The sequence below is a fragment of the Synchiropus splendidus genome, chromosome 3 (assembly GCF_027744825.2).
Source record: "Synchiropus splendidus isolate RoL2022-P1 chromosome 3, RoL_Sspl_1.0, whole genome shotgun sequence".
In the NCBI taxonomy this organism is placed as follows: Eukaryota; Metazoa; Chordata; class Actinopteri; order Syngnathiformes; family Callionymidae; genus Synchiropus; species Synchiropus splendidus.
Window position 1 is genome coordinate 35,320,793 of NC_071336.1, and position 24,614 is coordinate 35,345,406.

The 24,614-nt window shown below is 47.3% G+C and overlaps 1 protein-coding gene across 1 annotated transcript; it reads left to right on the forward strand.

The window, feature by feature from the left end:
- The first annotated feature begins 378 nt into the window (after nt 1–378).
- LOC128755709 (tripartite motif-containing protein 16-like) lies at nt 379–2,616 on the forward strand. The gene has a single exon (XM_053859636.1). The coding sequence runs from the start codon at nt 379–381 to the stop codon at nt 1,987–1,989; it is 1,611 nt and encodes a 536-aa protein (XP_053715611.1). The 3' UTR covers nt 1,990–2,616.
- The last annotated feature ends 21,998 nt before the right edge of the window (nt 2,617–24,614 follow it).

Sequence of the window (24,614 nt, forward strand, 5' to 3'; positions counted from 1 at the left end):
GACTCCTCCCTGTGACGGGATCGTCCTGCCCACTCTTCCTCTCATCTGTATTTACTGTGAAGGCAGCAGAACCTGCTCAGCCAGCCAGTAGGTGCCACGTGGGTGTTGCCACGGCAGCTATGACTTCCTCACCCGCCACTGATCTTTGGAACCAGGCCATCGCCGACACCCTGGAGTCACCGTCATGTGGCTGAGTCCACGCCTCTGCCGATCGCCGTGGTAAAAGGTACATGTCATTGACACGCGCCGTCACGTGGTTTCAAAGAACTATGACGATAGAGACAAGAAGCTGGACCAGATTCTTGGAGGATCATGTGACTCAGAGATCAGAGCATAAATATCGGACGGAAGTCATTCCGTTTTTCAGTCGTCGGTGAAATGGAGAAGACAAGCGCTGAGGTGCTCTCCTGTTCCATCTGTCTGGAGCTCCTGAAGGATCCAGTCACTCTTCCTTGTGGACACAGCTTCTGTCAGGTCTGTGTTGATGGTTACTGGGAGGAAAAGAACATCTACCAGTGTCCTCAGTGCAGACAGACCTTCACCCCGAGGCCTCTCCTGCAGAAGAACGTCATGTTAGCAGAGTTAGTGGAGGAGCTGAAGAAGACTGGACACCAAGCTGCTGACCTCTGCTATGCTGGACCTGAAGATGTGGCCTGTGACTCCTGCACTGGGAGGAAGCTGAAAGCCCTCAAGTCCTGTCTGGTGTGTCTGACCTCTTACTGTGAGCAACACCTCCAGCCTCATCTAGAAGCTCCGGCCTTCACGAGACACCATCTGGTCCAGCCGTCCAAGCAGCTCCAAGAGATCATCTGCCCTCAACACGATAAGGTGAAGGAGATGTTCTGTCGTACTGATCAGCAGGTCATCTGTCTCCTCTGTGTTGTGGACCAACACAAAGACCACCACATTGTCTCAGCCGCAGCAGAGAGAAGAGAGCGAGAGAAAGATGTGGATCAGAGTCGAGGAAGGATCCAGCAGAGGATCCAGGAAAGAGAGGAAGAGCTGAAGCTGCTTCAGCAGGAGCAGAAGACCATCAGAGACTCTGCTGATAAAGCAGTGAAGGAAACTCGGAAGAACCTCAAGCAGCTGATCCAGAACCTCCAGAGAAGAATGTCTGATGTGGAGCAGCAGATCAGATCCCGGCAGGAGACTGAAGCCGCTGGAGTCCGAGGACTTCAGGAGCAGCTGGAGCAGGAGATCGCTGAGCTGAAGAAGAAGGATGCTGAGCTGCAGCAGCTGTCACTCACCGACAGTTACTTGGTCTTTCTCCAGAACTGGTCCTCACTTTCAGAGGTCAGTGAGGACACGCTCTCCTCCAGGACCCACGTCCGTCCTCACTGCTGCTTTGAGGAAGTGTCAGCAGCCGTGTCAGCCAGCAGAGAGCGACTCCAGGACCTTCTGAGAGACACCTGCACCAACATCTCACTCATGCTCGGAGCAGAGCCCAAGACCAGAGCTGAGTTCCTCAGGTTCTCACGGGACATCACTCTGGATCCAAACACTGCTCACTCAAGGTTGTTGTTGTCTGAAGGAAACAGGAAAGTGAGAAACATTGGGAAAGATCAGTCTCCTCCTCCTCATCATCCAGACAGATTCACTCGTTATCCTCAGGTCCTGAGTAAAGAGCCTCTGACTGGACGTTGTTACTGGGAGGTGGAGAGGAGAGGAGGGGCCATTCATGTAGCAGTCTCATACAAGAACATCAGCAGATCGGGAGGAGAAAGCATATTTGGATGTAATGACAAATCTTGGTCTTTATCTTATCACAGCTCGGGTTGTTCATTCACACAAAACAGCATCATAACTAAAGTCTCCAGTGTTCGACCCTCCAGAGTGGGAGTGTACCTGGATCACTCTGCAGGTCTTCTGTCCTTCTACAGCGTCTCTGGAACCATGACCCTCCTCCACAGAGTCCACACCACCTTCACTCAGCCTCTACATGCTGGAGTCTGGGTCTGGGCCTCATGCGAGTTCCTGAAGCTGAACTAGACAACAGCGTGAGAATGATGGTTTCACTGAGGACTGGCTCTTCTCGGTCCACGACGGTGTTTGATGTCCCTCCACTATGTCCTCAGCTGCTCATCTCTCCACTTTTTCTCTTGGCTCAGACGGCATCATGTGTATTGTTCATCCCAAACATGAATCTGTGTCTCACTGTTTCATTACAATACGGATGGATATTTACATTTTCTGTATCATATTATTGTTGTCAATCATAGAAGTCGATTCAATTTTCATCTTGTTCACTTCGTAACTAACGTGTTATTTGTTTTACAATTATATTGTTGTATTTGTAGTTCAGAGTGTCTTTGACTTTACTCTGTTCTCTCTGTTGCATGTGCAGAATAAAGTCATGGGACGCTGAGGCAGTGCATCCTGGTGTTTGAAACAGACTAGAAACACCATGTCACGACGGTGACCACATATCTGGAGGCCACATTTTGGTCCTTCAGCAGCACGGTGGCTTGTGCTGACCTCTGCTGCCAAATTGTGTGGATTATATGCCATGCATCACTTAAGTGTGACACAATAGTTATACAAACTCTTCATGGAACACATTTATCATGTCATTGAGGAGAATGAAGTAAACATTCATTCATTCATAGCTGCATTATTATTAACAACAGCACCATTAAACACCAAAATGTGTTGCACAGTCCATTGTAAAAGTCCGAACTTAGCCGTTGCGTTTTCTGGGCCGTCATGTACCCGAGGCCACGGATCCTCGGAACCATGCCAGAGCCACACCCTGGAGTCACCTGTGTTCACCCGTGGATATGGTGCAGTGACCTAGAAATCTGCCCTTTTGACTGTGTTTATGTCTCAGAAGTTGATCAACATACATTAAATGCAGAGAAAAAAATGAAGGAATGAAAATTACAAAACACAATTTTAATAAGAAATGACAATAAAAATGCTGTTGGAGCATTTGACTCACGAATCCTCCCTGTGACGGGATCTCAAAGATATGCAACCGCTCGTCATGGTTGGCACACGGACACACACCTGCGAATAACAGTTCAGCTTCACAAAGATACACACAATATCACGTAGTATCTCATCATATCACACTCGTCATGGCTTCACAATAGTGTTTCACACCCTGTCCACACGGAGACCAATCTGCTCGGTGTCGGATCCCTTGTTTTCACTCGCCGAATCCTATACTTTTGGAAACAAGGCCACTAGGTGGCTAGGTGTGGTCAGCAGATCCGATACTTTCTGGAAACACCCCTCTCACTACCCAGGAGGCTTCAACAGTCACTTCACAACAACAACGTTGCGCTCGTTCTGCAGCATCTCTTGAACTTGCTGGAACCTTCAGCTGAGCAACTGATCAACCACCAGCTGCTGGAGAAAACCGTCAGGAACTGTAGAAACTGAGTGCAGCATCACGCTCCTGGGTCAGACCTGGGAGAACCGGCTGCTGGAGTCGTCGTGGACCAGGACATCGTGAAGGACATGGGACAAACATGCAGACACCGATCGACGTCATGAAAGCGAAGATGCTGAAGTTGTATGAGCTGAGCGACGAGGGACGGCTGATATCTGCGTATCCGTGCGGACGGCAGAAACAACTCGGTCTTTTCGCAGCACTTTTTTTGAAAACGGCACAGACAATGATCAGATAAGATAATGTGCGGCTCCGTGTGGACGGGGCTTCAGTGTCGGAACAGCAACGGACAGAACGTTTATTTCATCAATAGTCCATGACACTCAGAAGACGCTGGGAAAGTGCTGACACCACTGCAGCAGCGTGAAGCAGGTGAAGCAGGAAAAACTGTGTGGGAGAAACTGGTCTGTCAAGGCCACTGGAGAGCAGGTTTGTCAGGAAAGGTTTTTTTTTTCCTTCCATAACCCAAACCTTCAATGACAAGGTGGAGAAACTCTCTCTGAGTCTTTACCACCAATGCATTTCCTGTCAGGAAGATCTGGAAGTGAGAGCTGAGGATCCAAAACCAGGAGAGGGGTTTGTGAAAAAGGGACGGAAGGTGCAATATTTTTTTATTTCATTTTTTAACCTAAACTATTATTTAATTATAGATTTTAGTTTCTTATGAAACCAACCAGTTGATAACAAAATTTAAAAAAAAATCTTGAAGAAAAATAAAAAAGAGAAAAGATAGTCTGCATTTTGGAAATAAATACAAGCAAAAATAATATATATTTTTCCATTCGAAAGGGCAAAGCAAAACAATCAAAAGGTCAAGTAACAACATAAAAAAAACCATTAATTTTAATAAAAACATATAATTTTACTTCAATTACAACACAATAAAGAAGTAAAAAAAAGAATATATTTTTTTCTTAGTATAGAGATGCCTGCACAAATATGTCAGTTTGACTCAAAAGTATGAGAAACATAAAGAGTCTCAACATTAAAATAAAATATATATTTTAAAGAAAATGTCAAGATATGTATTACAGTACTACTGTTACTAATTCATGTTATTTTTTTTTTACTTTGCGACATCCCCAAAATATACCGTCATATTTAATAATATTGAACAAAAACATCAGCATGCATCATGTGGCTGTAAGTGAAATGTGAACAGCGATGGATGAACAACATATCAATGGCGAAAGGGAAATGTCAAGACAAGAAGGATAGCATTTGAATAAGACCCTCTGGTCAGAAGAGAACTTCCCGATGAGGACAGCGTCCGCTCTCGTGACGAGTCATGGCAGCATCTCTTCCAGCCCACGTCACGTGACCGCTTTTGTCCTTCTTTCCCCGCGGTTGACGTGGAAGGCTTCAGCTGCACCTGCGCTGGAATTTAGGCCACGCTGATGAATTCTGTTCGCCGTCCGCCATGACGGCTCGCAGTCGCCGCAGCGTGTTTTAACCAAACCGCTTTCTTGGTCTCTGTGGGCCGATGATGGATAGTGACACGCATAAATTCATGTTAAAAAGCTGCTCGCCTTCTTTGGTGTGAATTACAGAGTAGCTCAGCAGAGCAGCGTCCTAAACCTCCTGGCGCCGAGTCTCGCCGCCGCCACCGCCTTCAACAGGTCAGGTGATCACTGACCGAGAAAACAAGTGATCATCCATCTCCACAACGTCCAGACATGCTCAGCGGCGCTGACATGGACTTGACCACAACATCCAGGTTCCTTTCCAAAAGCTCTCTGAGGACCTTGAGAAACACGGTGCATTCTGGGAACTGCGAGCTGCTGTTCACCTTCTGCACTCTAACACAAAAACACGCCAGCATGGCAGTCAACACACACGCGTCCTCACAGAGGAAGTTGTGTTGTGAGAAGCAGACGTGAGGAAGCAAACAAACACAGGCCTGCAAGTGTGGCACGGACCCTACGCACACTTGCAGAAGGAAACACGCCATGTACATCAATGCTACGTTGTGCGGCATGCAGACACACTTGTATTGTAGGGAGACGTGGCTCAAACGTAGTGCTGGAGAAGCACGGTGGCACACATACACAGCTGCTGTAGTTAACATGGCACAGCCATGTAGGGAGACGTGGCACAAAGTACATGCCGACTTAGTGCTGTGGCATACGAACACAGTGCCGGCATTCATACAAAGTTGATGTTACGAAGAGGAGCATGGATACACACCTGCGGTGGAAGCCATGTGATGCATGTGTTTGTGTGGTGACACTATTTAAGTGTGTATGCTCGAGCAAACGCACATGGAGTAGATCTAACGTCCTACGAGCAGTGTGGCGGGTGTATAAATTGAAAGAGTGTGGCATGGTGCCTGACATAAAGTAGTACAGTACGTGTACACACTCGTGGGAGACACAGTGCCGCATATCTACCTTTGAAGGAGTGAAGCATACTAGCACACGTTCGGTTTTAGTCGTGTGGCATGAACACACTCTGTACTGCGCTGGAAGTGTGTCACTGGAGGATGAAATACTCACATATTCACGCCTGGAAGGAAGCAAAGAAAACACCCCCCAAACGCTGGAGATGACGTGATGCGGCATCAAGGAAACAAAAGTTACATTTTGAAAAACGAAGTACAAATGTAGTAGTCGCGAGTCCTTGTCGTATCGTAGTGAGGCATGCACACGACACACACTGATGTCGACTCGTGCGACATGCATGAGTTACATTATCGTCCAGGGTCAAGTCCCTGTCTTGACCTCTGATCTCATCGCCACCACCTATCCGTTGCGCGACTCTACTCAGCCTCGCCATCGTCTGACGCTGAAAAGCCGAGCAGAAAGCGCACTTCCTCCTCGCAGAGCTCTGCTTCGCCTGCGTCAGACGTTAATGAACATCTCTGCCTCGTGTCTCCTGGCTGTCCGTCTTCTCAAGAGCGTGTTATTTTGGGAGCGTCGTCGGACGCCGAAGAGCCTTCGGGAAACTGGAGCGATAACATTTCACTCAGTCTGCCGAGCGCTGGGTTACGGAGGCGCTCAGCGGGCGATACATCTGCTTTTATTGACTAAATTGCCACAATCATACAAAATTTCACGGTCCGCCGGCTCCTCACGGGCGTGCGGCGGCAGTGGCAGCGCGGCTCTCAGGTGGGGGGTGAAATAATTGAATCTGTGGAGGAGAGCGACTTAACTGTCTGCTACAGGAAGTTTGAGGGGAAATAATGCAAAAACAATCATCGAGGTTATGGAGCTTCACTCAGAGGTCAACGAGTCGAGAGACTTTGGTTCAGCGTCGTCAAGAAATCAATCACAATCTGTGATACATTTGAACTTGGACTGTTTTTATATACATATATTTGTATTCATATATTTTTTTCTGAGGCTCTGTAACATTTTTGTTGTCTGAAAACATTTCTGTTTCACATGTATGAGATCATGAAGTAGAATAATGTGTTGTTACTTCCTGGGTTTGGCTTTTGGGATTTGTGTTTTCACATGTGATCTAGAACAGTTTCACATGTGTTTTCATATACGCTGACACAATTCATTTGTGACATGTATTTATTGATTTTATTCATTTTAAATTTGCAATATTTCCTAACCTTCTATTTTCTGTGGCGTTTTTATTGATTTATTCATATTATTATAATTATTTGAATGATTTGTAACCATTTTATATGAATAGAAATATCTACATATATTCATATTTTTTTATTTTTTTATTTTGTCAACTCAAGATTTTGCTTTCTACATTGATTTTTTTTCATGAACATTGTTCTCCTGCTTGCATCAACACAGACAGATGTTTTTTCCTTTTTTTCACGTGTCAATGTTCAGCCATTTTCCTTCAGAATTGTGGACAGACGGACGGACGGCGAGGGCAGGAGCTGACACGCACCGAGTGAAGCAGAATCTCCACAAAAGGAGCTTTTAATTGAAACGTGTCCAGTCGGGGAATAAAGCTAAGTTGGAGATTGCAAACCCACCAAGGACAGGAGAGCAAGGCCACCCGGAGATAAAGGCTCGGCCGCAGCGTTCTCACTTGGCACGCAGTAAACATTCCTCTTCACGAAGTCAGGCTGACGGACAAACCTGATCTTCTCTGAACACTGGAGAGCAGCTGTGGAGCAAACACAAGGTCAGACGTGGCTGACGGACGGAACACGCGCTTCTAATTCAAACAGCTTATATTTGAGATTTTTTTTTTTTTTCAATATTGTGATTGATTTATTTGATCAGATTAGTTAGAATTTCCATGCACTGCACACATTGTACATCATTAATAATAACTCCTCCACTCAGCAGATCTTCTTCTTCCGACAGCGCCATTTTCCAGGGTCTTCTTTCACACGTGTGCCGGCAGACCGGCTGGCAGCCGGGTGGGTGCTGCAGGTTTCATCAGGTGCAGGAGCACGAATGAAACATCCCCATCACAGCACCTCTTCAGCTTTTAGTCCGCCGCTCTCTCCCCAGGTGAGGAAGCCTCGCCGCAGCCAGGAGCGGAGAGTGCACGAGAGGAGCGCCGGACACAGCGAGGCGCCGGCGTCACCTGGTGCCGGCTCTTCGGCAGAACCAATCAGCTGGCCTCTTAACAGGACCAGACTCGGGCCGCCCACTGTTCCAGTCAGGAGCTGGAGTGGGTCACCACACCCGCCTTTCTCAGTTCCTCCTCTGCCTGGAGCCGAGTCTCTCTAGACTTGATCATCTTGCAAGGCTCTTCTGGACTCTTGTGTTTGCCAAGTCAGTTTTAGCATGTTTCAATTGTTTCCTAGTTGAGAAAGTTCCTTCCTGACTTGTTTGTTTCTACTTCTTGAGCTCCAAGTCTTATTTTGATGTCCTACTTTATCAGATCAATTCTGAACCTCCAAGTCTATCTAGTCATTTTGGATTATCTAACATATAAAGCGCAAACTCTGACTTGTCACCTTCACGCATCTATGCTGTTATGACTTGTTTATGTCATGTTAGTGCTCAAATTAGACGTGAATAAACTAACAAGTAAATGGACAGTCTGTTTCTGACCAGGTTTACCAAGTCTGCTCTGGTCATCCTGAGACTGACTCGGGGGTGAACTTTGGTGGACTGAATTGGACCCATAATTTTCTTTTCTCCGACTGGCAAATTTAACAAGTCTGCGACCAGATATCAGGTCCAACTCTTGTCTGGTCTAGCAGGTCGATTGCATATGACCTATATCACAAATCTAATCTAATTTACCAATATAATTTACCAAGTGACTTGGTGAAGAACTGACTGCAAGTCAAACTTCAGGCACGTCCACAGCTGTCTTTTCATTCGTCTGGTTTTCAAGGTGGATTTCAGGATGTAGACTTGGCTTCTTCGCCAAGTCTCTTCCAGACTCAGAGGTAACTAGTGTATTTTGGTAACCAAGTCTGCGTCAAGCTTTCTAGTCTCCCCCAAAATGGTCTTTGGCCACACAGACCTGACGAAGAAGGCTACTGGACACGTCAAAATCTGTCTGAAATAGTGAACACGAAACCAAACAGTCTACAACAGGACATTACAAAGAACCAAAAACTCAACAGCGAGACCACACTTTGCTAACACACAACAGAACAAGTCGTAAACATCAGTGATGGGTAGATGAGGCTTCGTGACACAGTGTCCTGATTTTCAGAGGCCACCAGCTGGCGCTGTCTGCTGCCAAAGGTTTGGATTTGAACAACTAATTCGATGAAACCTCACCTCAGTTCTAAACCAAGAGCGTCGTCTTGTGGCCTCTGAACATTAGGACACTGTTTCATCACCCCTGCAACACAGTTTCGTGAAACCTCATCGACCCATCACTCGTAAACATGTATAAGGGCAATGATCATAAATCAACCGCCAGACAAACACAAGACTCAACGCTTCACAACAAAGACAGAAGTGAGTAAACACAACAATCCTGAAAACAATATTGGGAAAACACAACACAGTAGTGAATTGTATTTACTCCTTTACTTATTCTTTGTTGGAGATACAAAACACTGCAATGAACAAACAGGCAAAAGAGTAAACGTAAATAGATTCAACATCGATATGATAAAAAAAAGACTGAAATAACAACAAACAAATGAACATGCTATGTTGTACGTATATAGAACAAGGTCTCACATTTGAGGCAGTCAGAACTGCTCTCTAGCTTACGACGCGGCAAGAAACGAGAATCAAACCAACAACACGACACTCTGGCTCAGGAACGTCTTGAGTCGTGGATCCGCACTCACTGGAAGCAAAAGCCCTTGTCGACACTGAGTCTCTGGCTCCGACGCCATCCCTTCCTTTGCTCTCTCCACTTATCCGGATTTGAATTTCAAAAAAATGCAAATGTGCCTGTGAAGCGAAAAACCCGCTCGAGTTATTGTTTTTATCCTTGCCTAATAATTTCATAAATGAGCTTCTTCAGAGTGAAAAAACAGCACTTGCAGCGCGGCGTCACTCCGCGTTGTTGTTTAAAATCATTATCATTCCATTTTTCATCACAGGACTCGCAGGTACTTTATATATTCATTGAATTTCAAACGCCGGAATCTGTTGTGAAGCACTTGAGCGGGTCGATGCGACGAGAAAAGAGTGATATAAATGCAGTCCATTCATCCGGTTATGCTTTCAAAACTCTGACGAGAGCGCTCTTTGTTGGATTAAAAAGAGGGTGTAAATCCAATATTTCTTTTCTTCCTTGCAGATGCATAGGTGAGGGGAAAGTTGTCTGGCGAGAGTCGGCGCCGCTCCTCGACACGTCACGATTTGATTCCTCCGGGTGTGACAAGCGTTTGAGGAGGATGCAAAGGCGGGCGGAGGATGTCGGAAGACGAGTCAAACCTTGGTTTTAATGGGGAAGAAAAAGATCGACAGCTTCTGTGGCACCGCTTGTCAGGCAGCCGAGAGGAGCTTGACTTGTTCTGAAAGCTCATACATGCTAGCTTGAGAGCTGTCGGAGGAGGAACTCCTGCATGTAGTCACGCAAAGAAAACTGTCCGAGTCCATTCGTTATTTCAGCGGGGAATATTTTTATTGTGGCGGACAGCGGTGGTCCCCGGCCTTTCTTCCGTCATCGGCACGGAAGCAATATTGAATGTGGCGACAAGAAGACAGCTTGGTCTCGACGACGCCTCACACCGGCGCCTGACTTTCACGGAGCATGTGGAGGAAATGTGTCTCCACCTGTTGGAAGTTATTCTCAACTGGAACTGAAGCTGTACGCTGATGACACCATGTGTCTAGATGCATCTGCAGCCCGCCTTTCTTCTCAGACTGTGCTCTCCTGGAGGACGTTCTCAGCTCATCAGATATGATCTCTGACTCGCGTCCTCAGGCCGCATGTCCACGGATGACCTGACCTGCCGCTGATAGGGAGGAGCATCTGCGACAACATGCTAATAACAATGAAGATTGAGACAAAACAGGTGAAACACAGACACATGTGGATCAGAACTACCAACACAAGCACAGTGAAGAGCTAAATCTCAACCCCTCCGAGAGAAGATGTTCCAGGTGGCCATTGGTAGCATGTCTTCTGGACTGGTGAGACGCAGACCCAGGACTCACTGACGTGATCATCGTAGAGATGACCTCAGGTGAGATGGGAAGGTGCTCTACACAAGGTCATCGCCTCAGTCCTTTGAGCTTCAGCTTGTTCTGCACAAGGTCACCAATCGTTGCACCTCTGACTCGGAGGAGGACTCACCTGAAGGTGTGATGTCCAATCAAAGGGCTGAGAAACATGAGGAGCGGGATGGAGTGATGAACGGCGGTCAGCTGACCTGCTGCCGAGACGGAGGAGCAGCTGCAGCGGCACCATCATAATAATGATAATGGAGACCACAAAGGACCAAACTGGAGAAACACAGATGGGTAACAATTACATCATGATGAGGTATTAAACACTTTATTAGCAGAAATATGACCACAAACAACCATGCATCGCTTCAACACGAAGATAAACAACATCCGATCAAACACTAGAAACAGCCTCAAATATCGTCGCAGTACACAGTAAAACAGAGCATGACAGGACGACACTGACAGCAGACATTAGTGAACATCACGACACAAACAATAAACGATAAAATGAATAAACACACCGCAAAAGACCCAGAACCCATCACAAGACAAAACCACAAATTCAAGAGTAAACCACAGAAATGGACACAAAGAAAGAGCGGTAGACACAGCATTTGTAAACAACATTTGTAAAAACATCTCACCACAGTCAAGCAGCATCTAAACACAACTACACATCACGGAGAATTAACTGAAGACTGGCGCACATCGACGTGAAGAGCAGTCACAGTGTCAGACCTCCGCCAAGCAGCTCATCATAAGCTGTAGGCAACAAACTTCCTCCGCTCTCCCGCTTCACCCTGTGCGTCTGACTTTGACATCACACAATACAGTCAGTCATGAATAAAGGAATCCAAAAAACAGTCTCAAACACAAGAAGGAGAAGGCAGACAAGGGTCAAGGAAATGCTTCACTCGTGGAACTGACAGAAGCATTTGACTCCGCTCGAAACGAATGGAAAAGGAAAAGATTTAAGTTCCTTCAAGTCAAAACAGAAACATGATGTTTCAACAAATGTGTTTTTGTGTGTCAACTTTTTTCATTTTAGTCTTCATCCCGTGAAAGAGAAGTAAAATAATCCCTCGAAAAACAAAACGTCTCTAGCGGCGCAGCGACTAACAGGCTAAGGGACAGCGTGGGAGCATGAAGTCATGGGTTTGAATCCCTGTGTGTGCGTCCGCTGAGGTGAAGAAACCGCTAAATGACGTAACAATGGCAACACGGTTTTGTTGCTCACAAAAGTCTAAATCATCGACGGTTGTTTCCTGGTTTGTGGGCGGGAGTGTAAACAAACACACATCAAGATTGAGTTTGTTTTCTTCAAGAGGCGTTGTGTCCTCAGTAAGAACCGCACAATGATGAAATATCAGAGAGCGAGGACGGCGTTGTCTCTCGACTGCACACTTAGAGCAGCAAAAGAGGATCATTTGAAATGTAAAATTGGTTTTCTGCTTCCTGTTGGCCTCGCAGAGTCAACAGCGGTAAACAACGGCGTGTTTACGGCGACGCCGCTTTCTGCCTCTGGAGACGTTTCCGCGGGTGAAGAAGAACGTTATCATGTCTTCTTCAGCATTTCGCCGCTTTCCACTGAAAGTGGGGAATAAAAGAGGTCTGCGAATCCATGATGATTTGATTTTCAGGTCCTGTAACCCCTCCGACTCTGCCATGGCAACAACGTCTCCGTGAAATCCTGCGGGGAAACGTCTCCCACAAAGAGCGGCTGAAGCAGCTCCTGTCATTTTGGAAAAGTGTCTTTTATATCGCGTGCGGTCACAATTAATTGGAAAATTAATAACCTGGAGGGAGGCGGGGGGAGGGGGGCGTGTCAAAGTCCAGACGCCGAACCAGCTCGCTGGGTTCTCTCCACCACTGAGGGGAGCAGAAGTAATTGTTTGCCAGGAGAAGAAGAAAGAAGGAGCAGATTTATTTATAATAGCCTCCCACTGCTCTTTGTGCACGCAGCGCGCTCAGAGCTTGCGGTGCACTTTTTTTTCCCATTATAAGAAGTTACGTAAGAAAGAAAAAAAAAAAACACTACAGGAATAATGACAAATGAAATGTGGATCCGACACCAGAGTGAAAATCTTTCATGTTTATTCATGCAGGAAGCTTTTATGCAAACACTGAAGGTCTCTATTGTGGAGTTCATCTTGGTGCTGAGCGTCACCACGGACCGGAGGCTCCTCAACCAGGACGCCTGGGACAGACCCGGGTCGGGCTGGAGAAGTCACGGGAACGACCTGGGCTTCACCCCGGGAAGAGGAGAAGGATGGAGATGATCTTCAGACATGAACGCTCTCAGTCATGGTGAAGAAAGAGCTGAGCCAGGAGACAAAGATGTCCACTGACGATAGACGTGTCCTCTAACCTGTGGTCAGCTGCTTTGTCGGATTCTGTCTGCACAACCAGAGAGAAGCTCAGTCATCCAGGAGAGACTCAGGGTAGAACATGGGCCCCTCCACGAGAAGACATCTGAGGTGGCCATTGTCAGGATGTGTTCTGGACTAAGGAGAAATGAGTTGTTGCAACCCATCCTCACTTCTGTGGCGTCATGTATTGACGTAGGGAAAGTTGCATTCTGCGTCCTATACTGACAAAACGAGGACACGAGGACACGATCTTGGACAGGTGGAGGTTTTCCCGGGTGAGGGAAGTCTGGGCAGACGCCCCTCTTCAAGGCCATTCCATTTGTCCTACCAACATCACCTTGCATGAGTTGGTGGACTCGATTATCTAAGTCTAAAATCTAAGCTGAGTGCAGGTGTACAGTCGCAGAGAGTCAGTCGGGGTGATGTTCTCGCTGAGAGCTCCTGGAGAGACCAGGGGTCTGCTGTCCCGCACAAGCTCGACCCGGAGAAGACCGTGGTGACGGCAGCAGGCTACAGTTGAGGGTCGGCCTGTGGGTCCTTCCAGGTTCTCGGTCGACGTTAACAGACACGCTTGGATTTGCTCCAAATCTCCTTCCAAACATGTTCAGCATGAAACTGGCGTGAAGCCCACAATCGTCCTGCTGTCTCGGTCCAGTGGGCTGATAATAGGCCGCGCCGTGTAATTATCAGCCCACTGGACCGAGACGCCTGTTGTTCCTGGGGTCAGAGACCTTCATGGTTCCAGCTTCACTGAACACAAGGCAGGTTGAAGAGTGGCGATTTTGTCCTGGCATCTGAGGAGGACAAACCAGACTAGATGTTAGTAGTGGCCATTTTCCACACATGAAACCACAGGAAGCTGCGAGGGTTATTTTGAGAAGAAAAATGGAATAAAAAAAATGCAATTTTCACTCAAGGGAACAATGAAGAATTAAAATCACTCGAGGAAAAAAACAAATCGAAGCAAAAAGTTTGTTTCAAAAATGGCATTTTAAAAGACTGAAAAAAAGAAACACAAAAGGAACATCTCAAATCTTGGTTTGATCCATTGAAATAGTTTATAATGTTTAATGAAATAAAATAAATGTGACATAAAAAGGGATATTTCTTCAGAACGCATTTGAAAAAAAAAATCATATTCTAAACGAACCAGCTCAATGGATAATGATAACATAGGCATAAACATCATATGAACCTGGTGTTGAATGATAACATTAGAAAGGTAAACTAAATCAATGTATTTTCTTTAAGAAGAAACCGCTTCCTTTAAAATAAACAAATCTGAAAATGAAACTAAACTCCTGGATAAATGAAAAAAAAGGCACAAACACTGAGTGCAAATGTTGATCTGGATTCAAACTCTCATAATTCTTATCTCTCTGTGCAGAGGAGATAACCGTCACGGCGGCGCGACCCGAACACTCCACTCCCCTCCTCCTCCCCCCAAAGACCAGGAAAGTTTGAGCAGCCAGGACTGTCGTCAGTGGCCAGGACCATCACCAGCAGCCCCCTCTGCTCGCTCCTGTCAGTGAAACACCCAGTTTGTGCCGCTGCCATCACGGCTTGTTGTCTCACTGAGATTATGGGATTACAGCCGAGGTTCAGTGGCGGCCTATCAAAGACGCGGCGGAAGCGCCCACGCTGCGGATTTGAGCTCTCAATGCAATGTCTTGAGCGGTTTTAGCTTTGTGTTTGACGACGCCACAGCCAGGAAGGTCATACGAGTCGCTCGCAAGTCCAACGCACTCGGATTGCTCTTCTGCTCAACCGCCTCCGAGGCTTGACTTATTGGTGTCCGCGTCTCGGCCGTTCGGATTTTTCAGTCCAACTGTGATTTTTATTGTTATTTTTTATCCTACTGTATTTTGAGGACTTTTTCAGGATCTTCTTCTTTAATCCCATATTAACTGATTTATTACCCAATGTTTACCACCCACACTAGCCCCCGTTAATAAAATAAAATAAAATAAAATAAATCCCATATTTTCCCCGCTTAATTTGCTGATTTAATATAATAAAATATTATGGATATTTAATGAAACTATGCTATGAAATGTATTTTCTTTTGAATGTGTGCCATCATTTGGTAAGTAATATATTCATATTTTCACCTTCTCCTTTTATCTTGCCACCACAACAATAAAGAAAACAAATCCCATTCTGCTGAATATTCAAAAAATATTTTAATAACTTCCACACTGATTTACATAAACCTTGGATGAGTCATTTACATTTGGATTTATCTTCCCATCAATATCAGCCGTGTGAGCGCGCACGCCTGGCTTGGCATTATGGGATGGGAATTTGGGGCTAATAAAAGTGGCGCTCATCAGTCAGTCAGCGCGTCTGCGCTGGTGCCACCTGTCAATCATGATCAGCAGAGCGGGTCCGAGTCGATGTTCAGGTGATCAATCTTCACGTGGATAAGGACCGGCTCAGGTTCTGCCAGTGCTGTCACTTTGGCAGGACGGAAACTTGGACGAGCCGCTGCTCCGACGTGCCCTCCTGTTACAGCGGCGCCGCACCGCCCCAGATCTGACCCCAATAATGTTTTGAAAAGCGTGACTCACCCCCCCCGCCCCCCGCTCTGCTCCAATCCCTCCCCGGTGATTGTATTCCAGCGACATTGATCACACGCTCACGAGACGCGCGAGGCCGAATCCGGGCGTCTCCATGGCGACGCGGCTGATTGACAAGGTCAAAGCCGGAAGATAAGTCTCAGCCCTGATGTGAAAGCAAGGCTCATCAATGATGCATGTACCCAGATAAGACTCGTATTTACAGATATTTAGGAGCTCTGACCAAGTCCAACCTTCAGTCACGGCACAGACACAGGACCGGGACTTTTCACATGGGGTTGAGGACGTGAGCAGACGGAGGCAACGTGGACCAGGACAGTGACCAAGGAGGAGGGTCGAGACTTGCTTGAAGAAAACAGTCAAAACTGCCAAGTGTCTGAAGATGATGTTCACCAAGCCACCGCCATCATTTTTACCACTGGCGTTTGATGAAGGTTGAATCACGAAAACAGTGGCACCACAGCCAAGGTCAAGGGTCGAGGACAGCGGTCGGGGTAATGACAGGGTCAAGAGTGACAGGTGAGGACAACAAGTCAGAGGTGAGGCGTGTCATGACCAAGGACAACTGTCAAGATGAGGGTGGCAACACTGGTTCGAAGAGTCTGAAGGTCATGTTCAACCCGAGGTTTGAGGGTGAAGTGTTATGTTCACGTCCATGACATGAAGATCAAAGAAGACACTGTCGAGGAGACAGGTCGAGAACTTGGGTCGAGACCAAGACGGTCGACACCAGCTCAAGATATGTTTGACAGTCAAGTTGAAGATGATGTTCACCGAGACACCGTCATCATTTTTACTGTCGTTGTTTGATGAAGATCGAACCACGAAAACAGTGGCACCACAGCCAAGGTCAAGGCTCGAGGACAAGACAGGGTCAAGGTGTCACCATGTGTGTGGTTTGAAGAGTCTGAAGGTCATGTTCAACCCGAGGGTGAAGATTGACGACGACACTGTTGAGGACACGGGTCGAGAACTTGGGTCGAGACCAAGAAGGTCAACACCAGATCAAGAATGCCAGGTATGGAGAACGTCAAGATGTGTTTGATGGAGACCGTTAAGTTGATGAAGAACGTCGCTCCATGAGGTTGGTCATGATATGTTTTAAGATGAATGTTCAGGGACGAGGTTCCAAAACTTGTCGAAGGTGGTGATGGACGATGACGGCGACGACACAGAGGATTCCGGACAATAACATGGGTGAAGTCCAGTGGTCCAGACTGACGGATGATGTTCAAGACAAGTTTGAGGACGACGACTGTCAAGGCACGTGGAGGAGGAACATCATGACACGGCTGGGCACAGTGAGGTGACCACAGTCGACTGATGTCTGAGCAGGATCCAGCTTGAAGGTCAGCTGTAGCAGGACGGCCATGAAGGGCTCTGTGAGGCTGATGATCGGGAGCGATGGTCAAGACGTGGTGCGGCATGTGGAGAACTCACCATCATTTCCTCCTATTTTCAGGACTGTTTTGTTGGACTCATTTGACCTTGGCCCTGAGCATATTCAGCAGCAGGGGGACTCTGACTCTGAGTCCTGTAGTGCATTCACTTTCTTTCTTTTTCTCTGGTTCAACGTGTATTTGTCTTTATATTGTGTGTGTCTGAAGATGTTCGCTCTGGGCTGATGTATTTCTGTGTCTACGTCACCAGAGTTGTTGAGCTTCCAAAGACATCAAAGAGCTGTCCTCTCGTCTCTGCAGCTTGTTGTGAGGACCTTTATAGTGGAGCATCTTTCAGCAAACACAGCGTTTGCTGTGTCATCATGTGGCTCTTTCACGCAGCCTCTAATGCCGGGACTCAATGGTGCTGCGGATTTACAGGAGCAGCAGCTCCAAGTGAGCGGCGAGAGCAGGTTCTGTCACTCGCAGACTAAAGCAGGCTGCGTCCCCCCGCGTCTGGCGCAGCTTGGATCTGCTGCTGCCGCGCCAAACGCGGCCGCGGCGCCGCCAACGACTTGGTGTTGGTGCTGCACGTTGTAATTAAGTCCAATCAAACAGGAGAGCACAATCAAATCAGCGAGTTGAGCTGCAGAACCAGCCACTTCATTACGAACGTGGGATGAAAACTTTGTTTGTGAAGTCGAGTTGCACCTTCAGAAGGTCGACTGACAAAACAGTGGCTAATTACCGACGGGTTTCTGCGTGTTACTGCAGTGAAACTGGGTTGTTAAACAAGCGTGAGCAGCTTGTTGGGTTGGTTGGGTCGGACGAGGAGAGAGGTTCGGCGTGCCTGAGGTGGAGAGCGAGCAGGAAGAAGTTGGGTTTTGTTTTTTTGTTTTCTTTCCAAAGTCGTGGGGGCAGCAGCTGAAATGCAGAGGCCCAGACTTCTGTCTGGCCCTGAAGCCTCCTCCAGTTCCTTTTGCAGGAACACCAAGAAGTTCCAGGTCCTAAGAGACCTCATCTGTCCAGCGTGTCCCGGGTGTGGCCCTGGACCTCCACCCAGGTTCCACACCTAATACATACACTGGGACCGTTGAAGTACATGAACATAAATAAAATAAATCAAGCGATAAAAAACAAGGTTTTCAAGTCATGCATCAAGTCAAATGAAACAGTGGACATTTTGATTCAAAATAAATAGTAAAATAAATAAAAAAATCAAAGGGGAAAATTAATTAAAAAGATTAAAATAATAAGAATAAGAATAAAATATAGTTATGAAATGATGTGGAGGGAAACCTGTGTAAAGTCAGAAGTAAAATGACCTTGAAAGTTAAATGAATATTTTTCAGCAACTACAAGGCAATAAAAAGGGATTTGCAAAAATATTCAACAAAAAAAAATTCTCAAAATGACACAGAAAAATAAGATAAAAAGTTGTAAGTGGAAACATGTCAACGGCTAGTAAGAAAATCAAATAGATAAATTAACAAAACAAAGGAAAACAAAAGGATAGAACAGCAGCCACAATGATATGAATAAATAAATAGCAGTTAAGCTGCTATGTGAATTCAAAGAAACAATTGATAAATAAATTGTGAAAACACCAGTCAGATGAGAAAAAAATAGTTGTGAATATCAGAGGCACAAAAAAGACGGGAAGCTGAAGACAAAAGGAAGTCAGTGGTTAAAATACAGTCAAGAAGTGGCGGTAAACCAAAGAGTCTGTGTTATCCTCCTGACCAATCGCAGAAGCCCTTTCATGACTGGATGGCTGTAAACTGTCTCGTCCAGGTTGTGAGTCACAAACGAGTCTTGACAGTCGACGACTTCCAGAGGGAGTGTTCGGTGTTCCCGGGAACAATGGGACCTCCGGGGACCCGGCGCGGCGCAGGCAGTTTTGTGAGCACCTGCCTCAGCGGTAATGGAAGGTGACTTCCCTCCACTGCCATGACACTGATGCCCAGCCACGCTGCCGTGACATCATCCATCTCATGTGGCTGCTCTCTACGTTCTGTCGAGCGGTGGATTCAGGCGGGAGAGGGGGGCAGCGCTGGCCCCGCCGGCCCATATGTCGCCTGTCATGGCCTCCCATATTCTAAAGAGCGTGTGTCAAACTATCAGGCAGTCAGCAGGAGCCGTCCGTTCACATTTGTGGGCGACAGCGTGTCGTCGCCATGCGGCGACAGGAAGCCAGCGTGAAATCATGACACCTGACACACGTCCGCGTGCCAGAGGCCGATGAATCACGGGACTCTAGCCGCCGTGCTAACGCAGACAGGAGCCTCACACACACCCTCCAGTGGCTGGCTTCAGTCCTGACTTGGGTGAGTCGTCCTGACATGAGCCACCTTGATGTTCTCCAGCGAGTCTCTCCTGGATCACTCAGAGAGCACTCGTCTTTTGCATCGGTTCTCTAACCTGAAGTCCTGAACCACACACGTAAAATGTTGCAACCAAGAAGACGTGACCACCTACTTGAAGAGCCTGAGTCAGAGGGCCAGTGGATTTATGACCCATGAGTCAAAGAATCCCGAATGAGTCACAGATCCATGAATAAAGGAGCAGCTGTGTTTTGCCATCTGGTCATGTGAGTTTGACTGGTGAGTCTCTGACTGTTCACTTTGCATCGAGCGACTCACATTGAGTGCAATTGAATGACTCACTTCTGGCTGACTCCAGAGTCACTGGACGCCGCAGCAGAGCTCAGACTCGCTGCTCCTTCCCTCCCTTCTCCTCCAGCTCCTCGTCCTCCCACTCCCTCTTCCTCGCATCCTTCTACTCTTCCTCATCCACCTCCAGCCCCCCACTTCCTCTTCTTCTACCTCCTCCTACCACCCTCCTCTTCTTCCTACTCCTTTGCTTCCGTCTTCTTTTCCACCCCTCCTTGGCCTTTACCACTCCATCTTCTCCCTCCTTCTCTTCGTCCCCAGTCCCACTCTTGCTTGTCCTCCTCTTTCCTTGTCCACCCCTCCACCTCTCCTGCCTACCCCTCCTCCTCCAGCTCCTCTTCCTACTCCTTCTCTGCCTCCTCTTCGTCATTCCCCTCCTCCTCCTCTCCCTCCTACCTCTTGTCTTCTCCTCCTTCATCTCCTCCTCCTCCCCTCCTCGTGTCCCTCATACCTCTTTTCTTCCTCCTCCTTCATCTCTTCATCCTCCCCCTCTTCCTGTTGCTCCTTCTCCTCCTCCTCTTCCTCGTTCCCCTCTTCCTCTCCCTTCTACTCCTATTCTTCCTCCTCCTACAGCTCCTCATCCTCGCCCCTGTCACCTCCTCCCACTCTTCCTCTGCCTTCTGTTCCGTCTCCACTAGCTCCTAATCTTCCCTTCTTCTTCTCCCTCCTACCTCTTCACTTCCTCCACCTTCAGCTGTCTGTCCTCCTCCTCTTCCTCCTCCTGCACCCCTCTTCCTCTGCCTTCTTCCTCCTCCTTCTCTTCCTTCTCCTCCTGCACCGCGTCCCTCCCCCCTCTTCCTCCCCCTCCACCTCTCCCTCCTACCTCCTCTCTTTCTTCTTCTTCAGCTCCTCATCCTCCTCTCCCTCTCCTTCATCACCCTTCTCTTTCTTCTCCTCCTGCTCCTCGTCCTCCCCTTCCACCCCCTCCCACTCTTCCTCTGCCTTGTCTTCTGTCTCCACTAGCTCCTAATCCTCCCCTCTTCTTCTTCCTCCTCCTCCTCCTCCTCCCCTCCTACCTCTTCTCTTCCCCTTCCTTCATCTCCTCCTCCTTTTCCTCCTCCTCCTCCCCTCTTCATCTCGCTTCTTCCTCCTCCTTCTCTTCCTTCTCCTCCTGTTCCTCGTCCCCCCCTTGTCTGACTCCTCCTCCTCCTCTCCCTTCTCTCTTTCTTCTCCTTCAGTTCCTCATCCTCCTCTTCCTCTCCCTCCTCACCCTTGTCTTTTTCTCCTCCTGCTCTTCGTCCTCCCCTTTCCTCCATCTCCTCCTCCTCCTCCTCTCCTCGTCTCCCCCTAACTCCTTTCTTCCTCCTCCTGCTCCTCTTCCTCCTCCTCTTCCTCCCCTCCTCCTCTACCTCCTCTCCCCCCAACTCCTCTCTTTCTTCTCCTCCTGCTCCTCGTCCTCCCCTTCCACCTCCACCCACTCATCCTCTGCCTTGTCTTCTGTCTCCACTAGCTCCTAATCCTCCCCTCTTCTTCTTCTTCCTCCTCCTCCTCCTCCCCTCCTACCTCTTCTCTTCCCCTTCCTTCATCTCCTCCTCCTTTTCCTCCTCCTCCTCCCCTCTTCATCTCGCTTCTTCCTCCTCCTTCTCTTCCTTCTCCTCCTGTTCCACGTCCCTCCCTCGTCTTACTCCTGCTCCTCCTCTCCCTTCTCTCTTTCTTCTCCTTCAGTTCCTCATCCTCCTCTTCCTCTCCCTCCTCACCCTTGTCTTTTTTCTCCTCCTGCTCCTCGTCCTCCCCTTTCCTCCATCTCTTCCTCCCCTCCTCCTCTACCTCCTCTCCCCCTAACTCCTCTCTTCCTCCTACTTCTGCTCCTCCTCCTCCTCCTCCTCTCCCCCCCGTATCAGCCCGGATACAAGACGCGAGGAGTCATTGTGTCTGGGAACATTCCGAGGAGAAAGTTGGAGATGATGCAGAGCAATTACCCATTAGAGATTAATTAAACTTGTCACCTCCTTTGTAATCTAAATCAAATTGGCTCATTAGGAAATGAATTGCTTAAATTAATGGTCTGGAGAAATGAGAGATGCCCTTTAATAAATAAATAAGCGCTGAGCTGTTGGAGGGAGGGATGGTGACTCAGTGGAGCTGGCGCTGACGGAGTGAGCGAATGATGAGGACAACCTCGGAAAATGACTCGATGGAGTTTTTCTCACCTGTGAATCTCTTCGTTCTGTTCCTCTGCAACACAGTCCAGTTTCAAAATTCACCTTTTTAGTGGCTTATTTACTGGTTTTCACAATGCTCTTGTTTGTGTTGCCTTCTCTTTTTAGTGGAGCTGGTTTCTCTCCATTTTACAAGTAAAAACATTACGTAGTTTTCTTTTTTCATTCATTTATCTTTTATGACCAGTGTTTATTTACAACATATGACATTACAGTGCTTTATTTCTATCATAAATATGGTATGGCACATTTGATTCCAGCATAATTTCTCAACATACATTGTACATTATGTGGAAAAAAAAACATGATCTTAATTAGGATTTCCACTATATGGAAATAAATAGTATTTTTTATTTTGTTTTATTAAAAAAAATCTGATTTTTATTTTACATTTCCTTGTTTCATCACTTATTGTTAAAAACATTTTAAAGCTATTTTTATTTCAATTTCCTCATCAAATAATTCTTGACGTACAGAATCATTTATAAAAAAAACGTTTCTATCAGAAATTATTTTGTTTCACACCATTTAAACGGTGTATTTTAAATTGAATTAAAGTCTGTTCTCAGTGCATTGTGTTTTGATTCAGTAGCCTTTTTTCATGTTTTAGCTGTTGCTGTTTGTTTGTTATTACTGTATATGGTGTAATATATAATGATAGCTTGGAATGCCACGCCTCAACTACAGGGGCCGCTGTGGATCAAACGTCTTGAATGAAGGAATTAAACACATGAAACTGGGCGTCATCAGTCTGAGTGCCTCCGACACTTGAAACCTCTGACTCCGAGTCTCTTCTTGCTGTCGGCGTTTGATTAAAACAAAGTCCATCGATCGGTTCTCACACTTCCTGAATGGCGACGTATTAATGGACGCCTGGTTCTGGCTGCATCTCCCACTTAATCCGCATCGAACAATCCCCGATATTTAAATAAAGATAAAAGTGCGGCGGCCAGAGACAAATCGACAACTCAGGAAATATATAGAGGGGCATTAAACGACTCGCCAAAACGGATGGACACAGTCAAGAGCGCCGTTACACGGAGGCCGTTCGCCGTGCATCATTGCTGAGAACGACCCCATCAGCACTTTTGGAGACGTAACGGCCACTCGGGCAGACGGATGGCGGTCCGGAATCATTACGCTCGCGGATTTGAGCGGAGTCACGCGGACCTATCGCACATTAAAGTACAATAACGACAAAGGAGCCAGAGGATTGATGGCGGCCTGGACGTCCAGCGCCGAGCCGAGGACGAGGCGTCGGGGTAAATATGTCACTCCCCCGTGGCTCGGTCCAGTCTCCCGTCCTGCTGCTGCTGAGGAGACGTTCGGCCAGATCCTGAAGACCTGAGGCATGACATGACTGGGATTCCTTTGAGTGACAGGTGTTCTGGTTGGGCTTCAACCGATTCATTTGGATGAACTGGGTCCAGACAAAAATGCTCACAGCATCATTGTCGTCACCAACATATCTGTGATGTAGGAGACTAAGTGATGGTGCATCTCAGTATCGGGAAAGAAGCCCATAAAATGAGTCGCTCGCCGCTGAAGCACTTCCTCCCTTTTGAGTCCAGTTTATTTTATTATATTTTTCTTTCTTTTTTATTCTTGTTTTTAGCGTGATCTGAAGTTTCAATTTCCCGTTGTTTCTTCTAAACCTGTTCTCTTTGATAGTTTATTTTCTTCAGTCGCACTTCTATCATTTATTTTTCTGTTTCTACATTCTGGCTGGTCTGTTGAGTGATACTTTTTTTTTTCATCACCATTTTTTCTCCTATCGAGCAGGACAGTTTCGCGAAGGCCGGCTTTTTCCGAACCGTGAGAAACTAGCGCTGCTAGCCGTTAGCTCATCCTCCGCCCTCGCGGCGGCCGGGCCTCGCATAGCCAGCTCCTGTCCTTCCGTCCCGCTGCGCCCCTCGCTTCATCGAGATTCCTGAGCGCTACGGTTTACTCACGTCTGTCAGGCGTCACATTAGCGAGCAGATAACGCCACGATTGGACACCAGCTAATACGATCAGAGAGCGGGAAACATCAGCCCTCGTGTTCCGAGAGACGAACGATAAATCTGACTGGTGATCATCTCGTCCCTTTCTTCCTCCCCCCCGCCGAGCGCCCCTCCTCCCCCATCTCGAGCAAATCAGATAGAGTGGCAGATCACCAGAGACTTGGCCGTCATTTATATGCAAATGTGATGCCATCTATTAGCCTTCCTGGAGATTATCGACGGGGTCGGGAAGCCATCCCAGCAGCTGCTTGTTTGCTTTTACGGCCGTGTTGTCACCATCCTGCTTTCCACGCCACCTGGAAGTGTTTTCACAGACCGATCCGCACTTGTAGCGGCGCCCCGGACGCTCGGCGAGAAGGTGGCCGCACAGGGAGGGGAACCTATAGAGTTGGGAGGGCAACAGTCAGAACACTTCGGACATCCACAACTTGATCAGGGAAATATTTGTTTTGACGCTGGCTTTTCCAGTCAGATCTGAAGGCCAATTTTAAAGTTTCAACTCTTCAGGATGGAGAGTTGGCTAGTGGGCAAAT

Coding starts and splice junctions, on each gene's coding strand:
- LOC128755709 (XM_053859636.1), top strand. CDS start 379: ATGGAGAAGACAAGCGCTGAGGTGCTCTCCTGTTCCATCTGTCTGGAG.